The sequence below is a fragment of the Tamandua tetradactyla genome, chromosome 5, assembly GCF_023851605.1.
Source record: "Tamandua tetradactyla isolate mTamTet1 chromosome 5, mTamTet1.pri, whole genome shotgun sequence".
Classification (NCBI taxonomy): Eukaryota; Metazoa; Chordata; class Mammalia; order Pilosa; family Myrmecophagidae; genus Tamandua; species Tamandua tetradactyla.
This window is the reverse complement of record NC_135331.1, coordinates 109,140,434-109,156,560: the sequence shown is the minus strand read 5'-3', so window position 1 is coordinate 109,156,560 and position 16,127 is coordinate 109,140,434. Positions and strand designations below refer to the sequence as shown.

Sequence of the window (16,127 nt, the reverse complement as noted above, 5' to 3'; positions counted from 1 at the left end):
TTAATGAGAAAAATGAAATTCTATTTTATCTATGCCACGCTGCAGTTGGGTCAGGTAACTAATAAACTAATAATCATAACTAATAAGCAAATGAGGAGACTATTGGGGCAACTTAAACAGAGGTAGCCTTTCCAGCCCTGATAAGTATCATCTCTGGTGGAACAAATACTTAAGTGTAGCTGCATTCTTCTTGTGAATGGAATCCTGAGGAATGCTCATTTGTGTCAACTGTTTTGAGGTGACCTTCTGCCAGTTTGTACTTCATAACTCGTGTATTATAAAAAATAATATATAAAACAGGCTTGATACAAATTATACATTCAATAAATGATAGCTGGCAACTGCTTACAAGTTCTAGATTGTTATGGTTGTTATCAAATGAACCATTTTTAAGTCGGTGAGTATCATCGTCCTCCATAAAATATTAACTAGCTAGTTAACCTTTTTTAGGGTATGGAATCTTTGGGAGAAAAAATAATGAGAATTAAAATAACATAGAAAAGGGTTTTGGGTCCAAGTCAGCCTATTGATATGCCTCAATGGAGATAATAATAATATTTACCAAATGTCTGTTTTTATTTTAATGAGTTAATCCACATGGAGAACTCAGGATGAGGCCAGATGTACAGTAAGTGCTCAATAAATAGTAGACATCATTGGCTTTGGGATATTAATGATTAGAGTAAATTTTTTTGCAGGTCCCTCATTATACTCTATAGAATGTTACCATCTTTCCTTTTTATAAAGCTTGTCCTATGTCTAGGTCACAATATATATGGAAAAAAATAATAATAAAAATAAAAAACACCTGACTTTAGTCTCCAATTATTTAGAAAACAAGAATAGTTAATATCTGGGCAACTAGATCCACCAAACTATGTGAAATAAGTTATCATTATAGTTCAAACATATCCGTATCTCTGTCACAGTGTCTTTCACTGCTGAGCAGGAGCACTGATTTCAGTTCCATTTTTGCAACAAGATGACTAGAAGGGAATCCATGTGATTTGGGATCTATCTGGGAGCCTGGACAACAAATGGAATGGTTTGAAATGGGGATGAGTGAATCATGGCGGCATCCACAATGATGAAGCCATCCATGAATGTCCAGATGCTTTGCCTTGGGCCCACACTGCCCCTTTTCACATGCTTTATTATTCTTTAGAGCTTCTTGTACCATTAGAGGAATTTGATTTCCCTTCATATTGTCATGTCCTCTTGGTTGTGATTCCCTTTTAACCTATAGCAGAGTATAATAGAGTTTAGTTTCTTTGGGGGTTAACATTAATAGCAATATTTAATGAGTTATGACTATATGTCAGGCCTATTTAAGTGCTTTTATATTATCTCGTATAATCTTTCCAACAACCCTGAGAAGTAGGTCTGGTTATTATCTCCATTTTACAGATGAGGGTGTATTTTATTCCTTTTCTCTGGGGAGTCACAATTCTATTAGTAGTTTTAGATCAGTTTCTCTGAGTCTGTGGGTGGCATTGTAGGCTTGGAGCATGACTGCACTTCCTTGTCTAAGACCAGAGTTTTAAAAAATTGAGTTGTAAATACTAAATACTTTCAATCTCCATGTTGAGAAGAGCGTTGTCATCATAATGGAAGATTCTTCTGAATCTGGTGCCCCTCTTTTGGCTTATGGCAAGAAATTTGGAGATGATCTAGTCAAAGCATTTCATTTTACAACAAGGCAAAATTTCTTGCCAACTCTAGTCTTCCATTTCCTGGGATTAAGGTTTATGGTCTTCCTCTTAAAACCAAGGACATAGGCAGAAGGATATAGAAGTTGAAAAACCAATCAGCCACCAAGAAGTCTAAAAGTTCATTATGGAATATGCAGTATAAAAAATAACTATTTGAAGTGTCATCTTTTACATGAAAGACAATGTCTCTGTAAGTTTTGTCAACTTTAGTTTCCTTAATTCTACCTGCACATCAAAAAACACATGTGGCACACTGCATAGAGTCATACTAAATACAAACTTTAGCAGTTCTCAGTGAGAGCCAAATAACTGAAGTGATCTAATATTGTATAACAATAACACAGAAAGATGTGTGAAATTACAGGATGATTAAAAGGAATTTCTGGGAACCTCATGCTATCGCATTAGTCCCAACCATTCTAGAAAAATACACGTATGTCTCATTCACGGTGATATGCCAAAAGGAGAGGTGGAAAAATACAGTCTACCGAAAAAAAGATGAAAAACAGAAGTAGCCAGGTTGCATTTCTGTCCAAGACAGAAAATAAAGTCATCTGCAAGGTAACAAGCTGCAATAAAATCACCAAAACCTTTGATAATGGAGATCATTTATATTTGTCTTATTTAGAAAATGCCACAGATTACAGAGTTAAATTATATTTGTTATTTGCATTTATTTTCCTCATAATTACATCAGAGGGTATTTCATAAGTAAATATTACCTTATTGCATAAAATCACCTATCACTACTATTTAAGTTAAATAGTAGCCATGGTGGTTTGAAGTAGGTAGCCAAATGTAGAAGTTTTTCTTAATTCAAATTCATCTAAAACTTTATTTCCAGTCAGACATTTGGTATTGTGCTAGTTATGCAAACTCCATGCAACATTTTAAAAAACTTTTGCAAACATTGGCAGAAGATACAAATGTTGTACCAGATTTCTTAATGCAACTGCATTTCCCAGTCTCCTTTATTCACCTAATGTAATGATGTTTTCTATTTCTTATTTTTGTATGACTTAGTCCAGTTTGTCTCCTCCCTATCCCCATACCTCTCATAGACATTTCTATTTGTGCACCTTTATTTGTCTCCTCCCTTCTTCCCAGCCAGTCTTAAGTCCACTCACCTTTCAAAGCTCCTTTGATGATATTGAAGAAAAATAGTTTCTTTAATTAAGTATGTTGAAAAAGTAGTCATATCAAAGGATAGACACTTGCCAAATTGATGAGAGGACTTAACCAGAATTTTAAGACTAGTTAACTCATGGGAATAAAGGAGTGACATTGCACAAAAAAGAATATAAGACTGGAATCCAAACAGGACAACAAAAAGAAAACAGATGGGTGAGGTTATATCCATACAGGCAGCCTTAAGGCCTAAGTGAGAATCAAAGAATGCATTACAAGTGACAAATAAGATGTTACACATATCTACAACAGTTTGTGGTTTGGGTTCTCTACTGTAAATGGGAAATAAAAGTTTATAGTCTGATTTTAAAAAACAAACAACAACCACAAAGCATTAAAACAAAACCAGTACAAATCACAAACAAACAGCAATTACAGCAGCAATAACCAGGGCTGAGATAGGGAACTATCATTAACCCTCCCCATCCCCCGACCCCAAACACACTAGCTGGTGTTACATTCTTCTTGGAAATGACCAGTGTTTGGATATAAATCACCTCCTGGAAGCAGTAGCTCAGGGAGGAAAAGGTGGGGAGTTCAGTGTATGGAATAATTGAGTTCATAAAAGGTTAAATGGTCAAAACTCAATTTAGTTTTAAAGATATGCTCCATGAAAGGGGGATTATGCAGAAATGTCCTTGGGCTTGGGGAGATGGTGCCCTGTTAGCATAGGAAAGATTAAATCGTGATTAAGATACCTTGCTTCACTTTCAAGGAGTTTAATATTTAAAATTGGCAATGGCATAATTAATGGAGTTACGTATTTTTTAAGACCAATAAACTCCTATTTTAAGTTAGAGAAAACACGTTGCACATGTAGTACTGAGATGCTGGAGTTGTTAGGTAATTTTTGAGAAATCAGATGAGAGTGGAAGTAGTGAAATGAAATATGAGAAAATGTCCTAATATTTAAAGCAGCACAGGGAGGGAGATGGATTTTAGAAACTCTAGGTTCCTAAATCACATTTAGCTAGATAGTGAATGTGTTTCTGTAGCGTTATTTTTTTTAAGTCAAATTTAAGCATTTTAATTTACATATGATAAAATTCACCCTTTTTAGGTGTACAATTTTTTGACTTCTGACAAACAAATGGTGGTTACACAATTGTAATGTGTAATTAGAATTGTAACGTGTAACCACCATTCCCCCCAAAAGTTTCCTTGTACCCCTATTTATTTCATTCTACCCCCAAAAGTTTCCTTGTGTCCCTATTTATTTCATTCATTCTCCCCACCTCCAGCTCCTGGCAACCACTGATCTAATTTCTGTCTCTATAGTGTTTCCTTTTCCCAGAATTCCATGTTAACAAAATTGTGCTGTGTGATTCATCCATGTTGCTGTACTTATCAATAGATAGTTACTTTTCATTGCTGAGAAGTATTCCATTATATGGATTTATCACCATTTGTTCATGTAATGGGTTATTTAAAATCTGAAGTTAGTATTGAAAACTAGGAACATCATTGAAAGGCTTCATGGGTTCAGTAAGCAGTCCCAATAAAGCAACACTATTTCTTTTTATGAAAGATAGTAGAGCAGCAGCAATGCAACTTAATATAGGACTTTAGCAATGCATCTGACAAGATCACCCATAATATCATGTGATAAATTTGTGAAAAAATAAGAAAAATGATGGCAGAGTAAGGTAAATTCATTTCTGGTTGTACAATACCTAAAGTGTGGATGCAAGGGTAATTGTCAATGGTGACGGACGGCTCTAGTGGAGTGCTGCAAGATTCTTTCATTAATCCCGCTCTGCTCGAAATATTAACAATGTAATGAAAGATATGGATTTTTAACTGAATGGCCGGCATTAAAATGGAGAGGGAAATTCCTGCATTGGATAACAGAAGCAAGGTTCTGAAATACCTTAATGTGGTAGGCAGCTTAACTGGTGGGCCAAAATCAATGATACAAAATTTAAGGGGGATTAAGGAAAACATGTCCACTTGGATAAAAAGCAAATTGGTTTTAAGTATTCTGAGGGAGATGTCTGACTTTCAAGCGATTCATAGGAAAAAGGCTTACAAAATCAGCGGGTCTAAACCAGAAAAACGAAAGCCAGACTTGGGAGTTTGGATCAAAGCTAGTCAGGTTTAGAAGCTACTTTCACCCTGGACTGTTTCTCTCTCTCTCTCTAGCTAGATTCCAGCTCATTAATTTCACTTTCCTATTACTAATTTCACACTAAGGAGCAGGAAGGTTCTGACAACTGACTGTGAGCAATACAATCACCTGCTGAGCAAATCCAGACTGCTGTAGTTTATGGCACCGAACGTTAGAGAAAATGTAACTTATATTTAACAGTCATCTTCTTAATTTTATTCATAGTTTTAAAAACTCCTATTTTGCTAGACCTCCCAATTAACATTCTCTAAAGCATCTTTCTGCAACATAAACCATTTCTTCAAACTGGCTCAGTTCAAGAAGACGGTGACTGTTTTCTGGACCCAGAGGTGAAGCTCTACTTTTTGACTTTGCCCTTAAGTGGCAGGGTATGTTCACTTTTCAGTGATTGGACTGGAAGGATGCACAAAGGGAGAGCAACCCTTTCTACGGAGGTTGTGTGTATGCTGTGTGTGCATGAGTGTGCCTGTGGACTTGTACAGTTTTTCCCCTTTTAAAAAGTGTCATCCTAGCTTTTTTTGACCAGTGGGCTTGACTTGATAAATTCTATTGATAAAGCCTTTGATGTTTTAAAGGGAAATGTTTAGCTGAAGCACAAACAGTATTCTCTGTCACTGGGTGTTTAAAAATGAAGAAATGAACTCAGAAATGTAACAGGTATTAGAGGATAGAAGAGAAGAGATTGCTGTTTGAAGAGCTAAATTATGGTCCTTTCCTCCATTTCCCTTTGGGTTTTTTTTGTTAATTTTAAAATGGATGTTAGAAACAATCCATTTTTAACTCAAATGGCATCTATATATATATAAAATACTTGACATTAATGATGAGCTCCAATCAGTACATTTCCATATAATAGACATTTTGACGGGCTTCTTTTTTTTTTTTTTTTTTTTTTTTAAGGAAAGACAGAGAGAAGGAAGGAAGGATAGAAGGAAGAAAGGGAAACATTTTTAAACATTTTCTTGTTTTATTGTATTTTGTTTTTCCGTTTTTTGTTACATGGGCTGGGGCCGGGAATCGAACCGAGGTCCTCCGGCATAGCAGGCAAGCACTTTGCCCGCTGAGCCACTGCGGCCCGCCCTGACGGGCTTCTTTTTATACTTAAAGTAATTTTTTTACTTGTAGTCGGGATCTTATTCGTGTTTACCTTTAAAGGCTCCCGAAGCTTCAGTGTTCATTTGGAATATAAGTTTTTAAAAAAGGATTCTAAATGGACATATTTTAGAGGAACAAGAGCTTGACTTTCTTTATTTTCAGTAAAATATGTTTTACATTTCACCAGCTTTATTAGATGTTAAAGATATGTTCTAAAGCTGCTTCCATATTGCTCTAATTGTCCTTCAGAAATACTTTATCACTATTTTAATTAACTTGTCCAAACTAATTTAAATTATACCACTAAAATAACTTCCTAAACAAGCTAAAGCAAACCCTTATGGAATCTTCCCCTGAATTCTTCCTATCATGGCTAAAGAGTTGAGCTTGGGATATAGCACACCCTTTCCACCTACTAAACAAATATTGACTTAGTATGCACTGAAAAGAAAACGAGCATCTCTTTAGTATTTGCCAGTAAGTAGTGGGTCACCCGGTTGTATCTGCCAGTTATGGCTAGATTTTCCTAGCTTTCTTAGAGTGTAAGAAGCTAGTAGTAATAGATGGTATTTACACTGCAAACTAGAAGACTGGAAATCAAGAGAAAATAGTCTGCATCATCTTTCAGTTAGAGTAAAAGGCAATTTCATTTTGTAAAATATCAACTTTCTGTCTAGAAGGTATTTGACAAACTTCAGTTTTCCTCCACTTCTGTATGTGTGATGGTTGAAATAGACGTGGGGTTATTATGCCTTATTCTTATTATTTTGTTATTTTGCATCATTCCAATGGTGCTTACTACCATGCATCTTTCGATTTCCCAGAATTGCATACAGGTGTCATTGTCACCAATCCCAGCTTTGCTTTTTGGCCTCTGGGAGGCACACAGGTAGCAAGATTTAAAGGCAAAATAAGCCTCCCTGCCCTTCCCTCCTAGGTTATTTAGCTACTGCCAGGTAGGTCCGCATGTAGTTTTAGGTGGCCGCTGGAGTAATGCCTACCCTGACTAATGAGGACCACAGTGAGGGCAGGAGGCTGTGGAACAGACTCTGCAGAACAAGAGCAAAGAATTACCGGACTTCTCTGTAAACACTTCCTTTCCTTTCGATGTTATGAGGATAAATAAAGACTTCAAACCTCGGAAGCAGTACAACTCCTGGAAAGAGGCCCTCACCCTGGGGAAAACAGCTGGGGGCTTATCCTTCTAGAACTTTATGGCACCTATTCTCTGCAGCCTAACTGGTTGAAAGAACAGAGGACAGGAAGAACAGGCTGATCGTGCTTAGTTTGTGGATAGTATTATCTCATGCCCTAAGTGCTTTTAAAATGGGATTTAATTATGGTCTATAGTTCTTTGGTAGTAGGCTATCTGAATTTTACTCATCGGTCATGCCTTGAGAATACTCGCAAATGTCCCATGGCTGCTTCAACTGGTGGCTCTCAACCCTCCATGCATATAAGAATCACCTGGGGAGCTTCTTTTAAAACTTCCACCCTTGAGGTTCTGATTTAATTGGTTTAGGAGGGGTCCAAAGTATTTTTTACACAGTCCACATACAGTTTAAATGCAGCCAAGGGAGCTGGATGTGCTCCCTCAGGGGCAAGAAATGACCTCTAACCACACTATCTGCTTTCCTCCCTGGGAAAAAGAGGTTAAAGAGCTTCTTCGGAATTTATCCCAAGGACTACTACAAAATATTAGTTCCATGGGATATTAACAGGTATTTTGAGAAAAAAAAAGTTTCCGTGATTAAATTTTGGAAACACTGGACTAAGCATTCCTTTCATTCAAAAAGGGTTCTGGGAGCTTTGATATGCTAATATGCATTGTCATACTTCAAGAGGGGTATAATTGTCAGGGTTTGTCAGGGTTTCTATAGCCAAAAAAAATACTTTGACCATAAGACATTTTCAAGAAACATCTCATAGGGCTGGTTTCTCTGGAATTCACTCTGGGGAAGTGTGTGTCTATGACCTCCCTGAATCTCTGCCAGATTGGGAGACAGGTGCCCATCCACCGCCTTAAGATCACATTCCTTCTGGTCTTCTCAGCCACTTATTCTGATGTCCAGGGGGGGATGGGTCCTTGTGATTCTGTTTTACATCAGTCCAGCTCATTAGCAAAGCCGGCTAAGGATACCATCTTCACACACATGCAAGGAGAAACCACAGTTAACTGTATCTGAGTTAACGTGTGCAGGGAAAGATTTTTTTTTTTTTTAACATCTCTACTCTATTTCTTTTTTAACATATGGGAATGGAATTTCAGGGATAAAATAATCATCTCTCAGATCACTATCAGATACTTCATATTTTCTATTTTAGGATAAGGGAATGGAAACGCTAAGCCTAGGGCCCTTGTGCTTTTTAAATCAATTTTACCAAATCCTTGACTTTTTAAAATAACAGAGAATATAAAGAGAAGAAATGAAATCAGTTGGAAATACAGCATCGATAGTGATTTTAAAAGGATCAGTAAATCAAGACTAGGGTAAAATATCATCAGTTTAGAAGGAACTTTGGGCTCATCCAGCCCAACTGCACATTACAGAGGAAGATGTAGAGACTAGAGAGGTCAAAGTGTTGCTCTGACTCCACATATTCAGCTGGCAGCAAAGAGAAGACTAAGTTCGCCTTTCTGACTTCTATTCTGATGTTTCACACCATCTAATGTTGTCTCCCCATGGACTCTTCCTCCATCGATAGTTCAACAAAGATGGAAATTCTAAAAAAAAAAATTTTTAACAAATTTCTTCCCCCAATGTATTCATTTTCCAAAGTCAATTATTCACACATGTAGTAATGCCAGGACCAGGTTTGCAACCAGCTAGTAAGAAATGGTTGCCCTGGGTGTCTTGTTGTTTGAAATAGTATTCTTGGATGTGCTCAACTTAAAAATCCACAAAAATGTCATCAAATGACCTGCTATAGATGCTTCTACTTTGTATGTCTCTCCTGCAGTATTTAGTTTGGTGCCTTGTACCTTGTGAAGTACAATAAATATTGGGAACTGATTTACCTTTTAAATGTCCTTCTTAATGTTAAATGAATGTAAGAAATTTAACGTGGATTCACACAAGAAGAGTGGTTAGTGAGAACTGTTGTCTTTTTTATTTTCAGTCTGCATTTTTGATAGTGAAGATTTCACTTTCTCTTATTAAAATATAGACTCTCCTTGCTTATTTAACTAGTGAATAATACCTGACCACTTACAGTTATATTTTTCTTTGCACCTGGATGTGGCACGCAAGTTTTGGAGTTTAAGTTTTAAAATTTTATTTCAAGCTTAATAAAGGAGCTTACATTTGGGAAACACTGATAGGATTTGTTTTCTTCACAATTCAGGAGACTATTTATGATAGCCTTAAATAAAATGATCTTCAAATGCCCATCGAACTAGCAGAACACCCTGAAGGAGGCCTAATAATTTTATTTCTTAAATGCTAAGCCTGATTGTGTAATTTCTTTCATAATGTTTTCTTTGGGGACTAGGGATTAATTGAAATCTCTTCATTTCTCTTCTGAAACTAAATAATGCTTTCAAAAGATTAAGACAATCACCCACAGCCAGTTACCTTTCCCAGACACTTTCCCATCCCAAGAAAATGAAAAAACAAACAACCAAACAGAAAACACACACTGTAGGCTTCTTGAAGACCAAATATGCTCACATTTATGTAGAAACATGCATCCTGTCTTGAGTATGTTGTAAGCACATAGCATTCAGAAGATACTAGGTGAGTTAATTTGAATTAATGTCATATGTGGAACAAAGAGGAAATGAGGATAAATATCCAGAAAAAGATAAAGCTCAAAGGGGACATGAGTGCTGCTTTTAGAATTTGGGGGGTGGGGAGAAGATTAAACCAACTGTAAGTTCCCCAAGGAGTGGGACATTAGGGAGACAGGAGTTGCCTCAATGGAAGAGTTGTCAGAAGAAAGAAGGGAAGTTTAGGTAAGAGGAGAGCAATCTATCATTGAAAATTTTCGAGCTCAGGCTGTGTGACAACTTTGAAAGGGATGTTGGAAAGTCTGAATGTTGAAGGAGAAGAGGAAATGTAAGGGAACTTCCAACAATGAGAATCAAGGAAAAAATATAATCACCAGCAAACAGATATATGGAATTGTTTATACATTTCTTACTTCCAAAAGAGTATGGGATTGGTGGTGGGCCTATTTCTAAGAAGGTGTGATATCTCTTTTTACTTAAGCGGGTGAATTATACACAGTGATCATTTCTCTTCCTGGCACATGGCCTGGTAATAAACAAGTAGAAAATATGCCCAAGACCCAATTGAGATATTATCATCATCTGCATTTATTTTTATTATTTTATTTTATTTTGTTTTTAATGGGCAGGCACTGGGAATCAAACCTGGGTCACCGGCATGGCAGGCGAGAACTCTGCCACTGAGCCACCGTGGCCCGCCTTCATTTGCATTTATTAACATATATTTATTGGACAAGTAACATGTGCCTGGTCCTATGGATAGAGAGATGAAAGCCTTTGCTGATTGCCCTAGTATTTGGCTATACTCTGCTTAATTCTAGATTGTAGGATCTCTCTTATTTGTTATAATTCTTTGTAATTGCCTTCCACTTTAGAAGTTATTAAAGAATGGGGCAATATCTTAGTCATCTTGTACTTCCTGCCATTAGCACAGTTAAATAAGAGATACAATAGAATTTCAGTCTCCCAAGGTGATGCTGAGAAAGAAAACTTATATATTTTTCTGATGATCTGCATTAAAAATAGTCTAGCTTCACCCCTGACTTATATTGTCAGACCTGTTTTTGTTTGACTTCAAATTCAAGGCAATTATAAGAACATAAGAGACAAAGAAGGGAAAAGTTGTTTCCATTTCCCAAAATTGCAAAGAGGGAAATTCCCAACATTTCAGAAAATTAGGGTTTTGGTTTCTATCTGAGTTGAGTCTGTCTGACGCTTCCTGCCATCCCAGTTTAATTCTCACAGACATTCCCAGTAATTTGGGTCTGCAGGGGCCTCTGCAGATTTCATTCAAATCTCTTTTCCTATCAGGTAGGTGTTGTGCTAGCTGCTGTGTTCTGTACAAGCAATACACACTTTTGATGGTACTCAGTTTTTATCAGTAATGAATAAATTTGCCTTCTGTCATTTTGATGGAAACAAGTAGTTTTCCAGGCTGTGACTCGTGAGGACGGTCACACCAGGTAGGTTTCTGAGAGCCCCCTGTTGAGCAGCTGCCACAAAAAAACCCACAGCATCGATCTGGCTTTGCAAGGCTGGATCATTCCTTAGCTTTACTCAGACAAATTTGATCTGCTGAAAGTAAGCTGCAGATCTCAAGGTACCACCTCAAGCCCATATAGGCTATTATGCAACTGGTCTGCTTTGGGAAGGAATTTTTGACTAAATAAAATAGTAGCACAATTTGACATTACTAATTAGAGTGTCCTCTATGCCTATCCAATCACTCTCTCCTCACGTCACTCCCAGCCAGCACTCACTAAAAACAGCTGGAAAATCTGACTCTACCTGCTGCTTTCAAAGTCAGATGTGAGATGCTTTCTTTCTAACTTGTGTTTCTCTTGGGCTTATGGGATTACCAAAATTAAATTTACTGCTGTCAGTAGGAAAGTCTGAAAGAGACACACTCTATGCTAACATATTTTTACCCAGATAATTAGCACAATAATAGGAGCAGAATTTCTTTAATACGTTAGAGTACACAAGACAGAACTTTACATAATTCTCAGTGCCACTTTTTAAATGAATTAGAATTGCTTTCCTTCCAAAAAAAATAAAATCTAATGGGTCTAGGAATATCCTTGGACTGTGGTTCTTAAACCTGCCTGACTCTTGGACTCAACCTCAGAGCTTAGAAAATTAAACATAGATGCCCAAGTCCCTAGATCTAAGGAATCAGAACTTTTAAATTGTGCTACCTTTCTTGAGATTTTAAACAGCTCTAATGTAATTCTAAAGTGGTCAGGTTTAAGGGCTACATTTATAAGTGTAGAGTCCATTTCAAGGTTGTCAATATGCTGACTTCTATCGTTCTATTGCTAGGAATCCCTACTGATGCCTTTTTAAATAAATGCATATTTAAAAATATACACACTTCTAAATTCAGTCTATATCAGAACGCTTCAGTTTGGGCTTTTGATTGGAAATATCAGCCACGTATCTTTTGTAAAAATAATATAGCTTAAGAAATTTCCTATAGATTAAATTTTGATTAAGTGATCTCTATCATATTCTGCCTTCCATTATGAAATCAAAATTTCATCTAAATAAATAACATGGGATATAGTTAAAACAAAATAACTGAAAATTGGAAAATATTAAAAAAGGATAATAAATGGGAAATCATAACTTTCTGATATTCAAAATATTCAATATATATATGGCAAGGTTAAAATGTTTATAGATGATATTATTGTAAATAAACATAACATATAATGTTAGAAACTTTTAAGGTATTGTTATATGTTTTGAACTGTTGTGTTTGATAACCAGCGTTCATATAAAATCTTGATTTTTAGGCCTAAAATATAATCCCCTTCTCTTTTTTACCGAGTGTCAGGGGGAATGATTTACCCTATATTCAGCTCTACTCTTGACAACACCAGATTAGCTTATTGCCATATTCTACACCAGGAGGTAAATAAGAGCATAGAAAGCCCAGTTAGGAAACTTTCACTCCAATTTTGGAAGTGAGAGTCTTCTCTAAAGAGTTCTGGGATATTACTTTGACAACTAATGTATCAATAAATGAGCAGGTTGTGCCTATGAAGAGCAAACAAATGATTTTCCTATTTATTTCACACAGTTGCTGATAATCAGTTTACAAATTGCTGCTCTATTTTATTTTGAGACTGAAAAAGGAGAGCTCACAGTCCTGTACGTAGGCTGTATGTAGTATCGGACTTGAAAATAACCTAATAGGCATGACATAGGGCACTGGCTCTTTGTAATTTTAATGGTAAGCTGCTCCTCCTTAGAGTAAATTTGTAACTTAAATTTCCTTAAATTCAGCATTTAACTTGTATAAAATTATTAACTTCTGATTGGACATCTGTAAAAATTACAAATCTCTCTAGTGTGTACAAAACAAAAATATGGAAAATATTTGTACAGAGGTAACAGTGGAGCCATCCATACCTTTTAAACTTGGATTAGGGAGGGAGGTAAATGATGCATCATTTATTGAATGTTTTAGCTTTATACTCTTTATTTCATTTTAGCTCACCTCCACCATTTAATGGAGGGATTCTATTTCTCTGTTAGAGAAATAAAAACTTATAGAGATTGCATAATCTGCCCCAAACAATCCAGCTTACATATGTAAGGCCCTGGTTTGGAAAATAGTTCTAACTCCTAGGCCTTTTGCTCTTAACTTATGGGCAATATATACTTTTTCCAAGTTTTATTATACTCATCTTCGCTAACCTAATTGAATGATAGGAGAAAAGTCCTGTGAAATACTATGAATGGTGCATTTTGAGGAGATAAATACTAAATTTAGTTTTTAGAGATATGTCTGTTACATCTTGAGGGGCTTTGTAACATACTAGAAAATAAAATATTCTATGTAAAAGTCTCTGATACTGCAGACCATATCCCACCTTATTCAAACATCCACTATTTTATATGAGTGCCCTCCTCCTCTATGTTCATCGAGAAGAATTGAAAGTATTTTAAAATTCAATGTAGATTAATCTTTCCTTAGCATTGTTTTATTAGCCAAATGATAATGATTAAAAGAGGATAACAGTTTTATACTAATGAGAAATATCATGTAGGTATTAGAATTCTAAAGTTATAAAACTAGAAGTCACCTGAGAAATCATCTTGTTCTTTCCCATATTGCATCTAAGGCATCAATTAACCAGAAAAAATTCTGGTTCTATTCCAAAGAACCTCAGAAAGTGAAATTTAAACTCTGCTTTCAATAATATACTCCAGGCTCTTCAATATATGCTGTTTTTTTGTGGCCTATCTTAGGGAACTTTGTAAGACAAGCCCATTTGCAGTTTCCAATTGGGTAGTCATTATTTTTATTTTATTTATTTTTTTACATGGGCAAGCACTGGGAATCGAACCCGGGTCCTCTGGCATGGCAGGCGAGTATTCTTGCCTGCTGAGCCACCGTGGCCTGCCCGGCATTATTAACACATGCTTAGGAAATCAGTCTATGATATGCTTTTAATTTCTCTCATATCAGCTATCCTTTCAACAATTTACCTCACCAGTATACAGAACTGATTAATTGAAGGATTTCAGAATCCTGATACGAAAGTGCCAAATATTATTTGAAATAACAGTGTTCTTTTCATAAAGTCACAATTTCCTCATAATCATACAAATATATTTACTCTTCCAATTCAGATGCTTCATACATTGATTATTTTCTTAATTCGATCTTGGATACTTAGAATTAAAAAAAAATTCAGTCGTCATATGAATATTTAAATGATATCTCTAAATGGAATTGTGAAAAGAGTACTAAAACTTCTGGGTTAGTAGGATGGTTTAGCAATTTAAAAGACAGCTCAAGCACATTGGAAAACCAGTCTTACCTGAAATGCGTTAAGTGTCTCTGGATGTCCAGATCGAGAATTGGAGTGGGTCTGGAGGATCCCAGCGGTGACCTGTCTTGGCTCAAGAGGTCTTGGAATTCTTTACAAATTTGTCTAAAAAAAAAGATTCAAAACTGTAATTGAACACTGGAAATGAGGCTTTAATTTCATTCCATGATATGTTATCCAAGGTTTGTTGTCTCTTTGAAAGAGCGCTAGATAGAATTTCATAAGCCAAATTTCCAAAGTTCCATCCTCAACATACAGATGAGGTTCATGATGGTAACTTTGCTCCCAAGTAATGGAAAGCTCTTCAAGCAAATAGTAATAATCCGTGGGCATTGATAACGTTAGTGTCCACTGTTACGATGAATGTTCATAGATTAACCTCAGGATAAGCAAAAATCCATATTAAAAGATCATAATTAATATTTGCTTTTAAATATATTGAAATGTGATTTTGGGGGTATCATATCTGTAAACAAGCTTAAAGAAGTTATAGACATTCTTCAAAGCCATGATTCAAATAAGTTTTGAAAAACCTTTCCCCCCAATGTTTTATTATAATTCAGACTCTTATGGACTAAAGTTGTATCTTAATATTTGGAGCTGATGGTCATATTCACAATTTGGCCCACTAGCCTCACAAAAACATCATGTTATATCCTATCGTAAGCTGATTACTTGCAAAAACGTACCCTCAAAAGGACATTTCTGTTGCCTTTCTTGTTTTAAATGATTATGATTTCTGGGCTTTGGTTTCAGTTTTAATTACAGATCACTGTAAATGTTGGATAACAGTAAAGCCCTTGTGATATGTGATGATTATCAATTGTTAAAGTCCAAAATGACATAATTTGAAAGTAGCAAAATATATAATTCTTTAAACAACAAACAGCAGTAGATTAATGCCATAGCTGAAGAGTACAGTAAAGGACTTCCAAAGAACTGCTCCAAAACATCAGTCATCTAAAATGAGGCCACACAATATTCAAGGGATATGATAGGGATTAGGTTTTTTGTCTGATTTTGCAATGTCTAGTTCCCAAATGGGATCATATAGTCCTGACTATGAGGATCCGTGTAGCCAAACACAAGTACGAAGGGCCAAATTATCCTGAGTAAACGTCACTGCATGGACACAAGTCATTGCTGGGCTCCAAAGTATTTGAATCATTAACAAGCAACTAAAAAAGTGACAAAGTATGTTGAACACGAATAATTCGTTACTAACTTAAAATCTGTGGAGACTTGCTTATTAGTAAGTGTTTAAAGTTTATCAAATTCTGCCAAAGATCATTTGTGATCTTTCTTTGGTTCATTGCCAGAGCTCAAATTTGTGTCATTTAACAGAATTTGTCTTATTCGTTTATATAAAACCCATGTGAAAGTAAGGTGATAGGGAGAAGGAAAGTGAGCAAGCAAACAAACTAGGAACA

General features: G+C 35.9%; 1 protein-coding gene across 1 annotated transcript in view; it reads right to left on the bottom strand.

Annotated features, from left to right (window-relative positions):
• TFAP2D (transcription factor AP-2 delta) overlaps positions 1 to 16,127 on the bottom strand; it is a 51,858-nt gene that overhangs the window by 1,030 nt on the left and 34,701 nt on the right. The window contains exon 7 of the mRNA XM_077159230.1: positions 14,689 to 14,802. Coding sequence (XP_077015345.1) covers positions 14,689 to 14,802 — 114 coding nt within the window. The remainder of the gene's footprint in view (positions 1 to 14,688; positions 14,803 to 16,127) is intronic.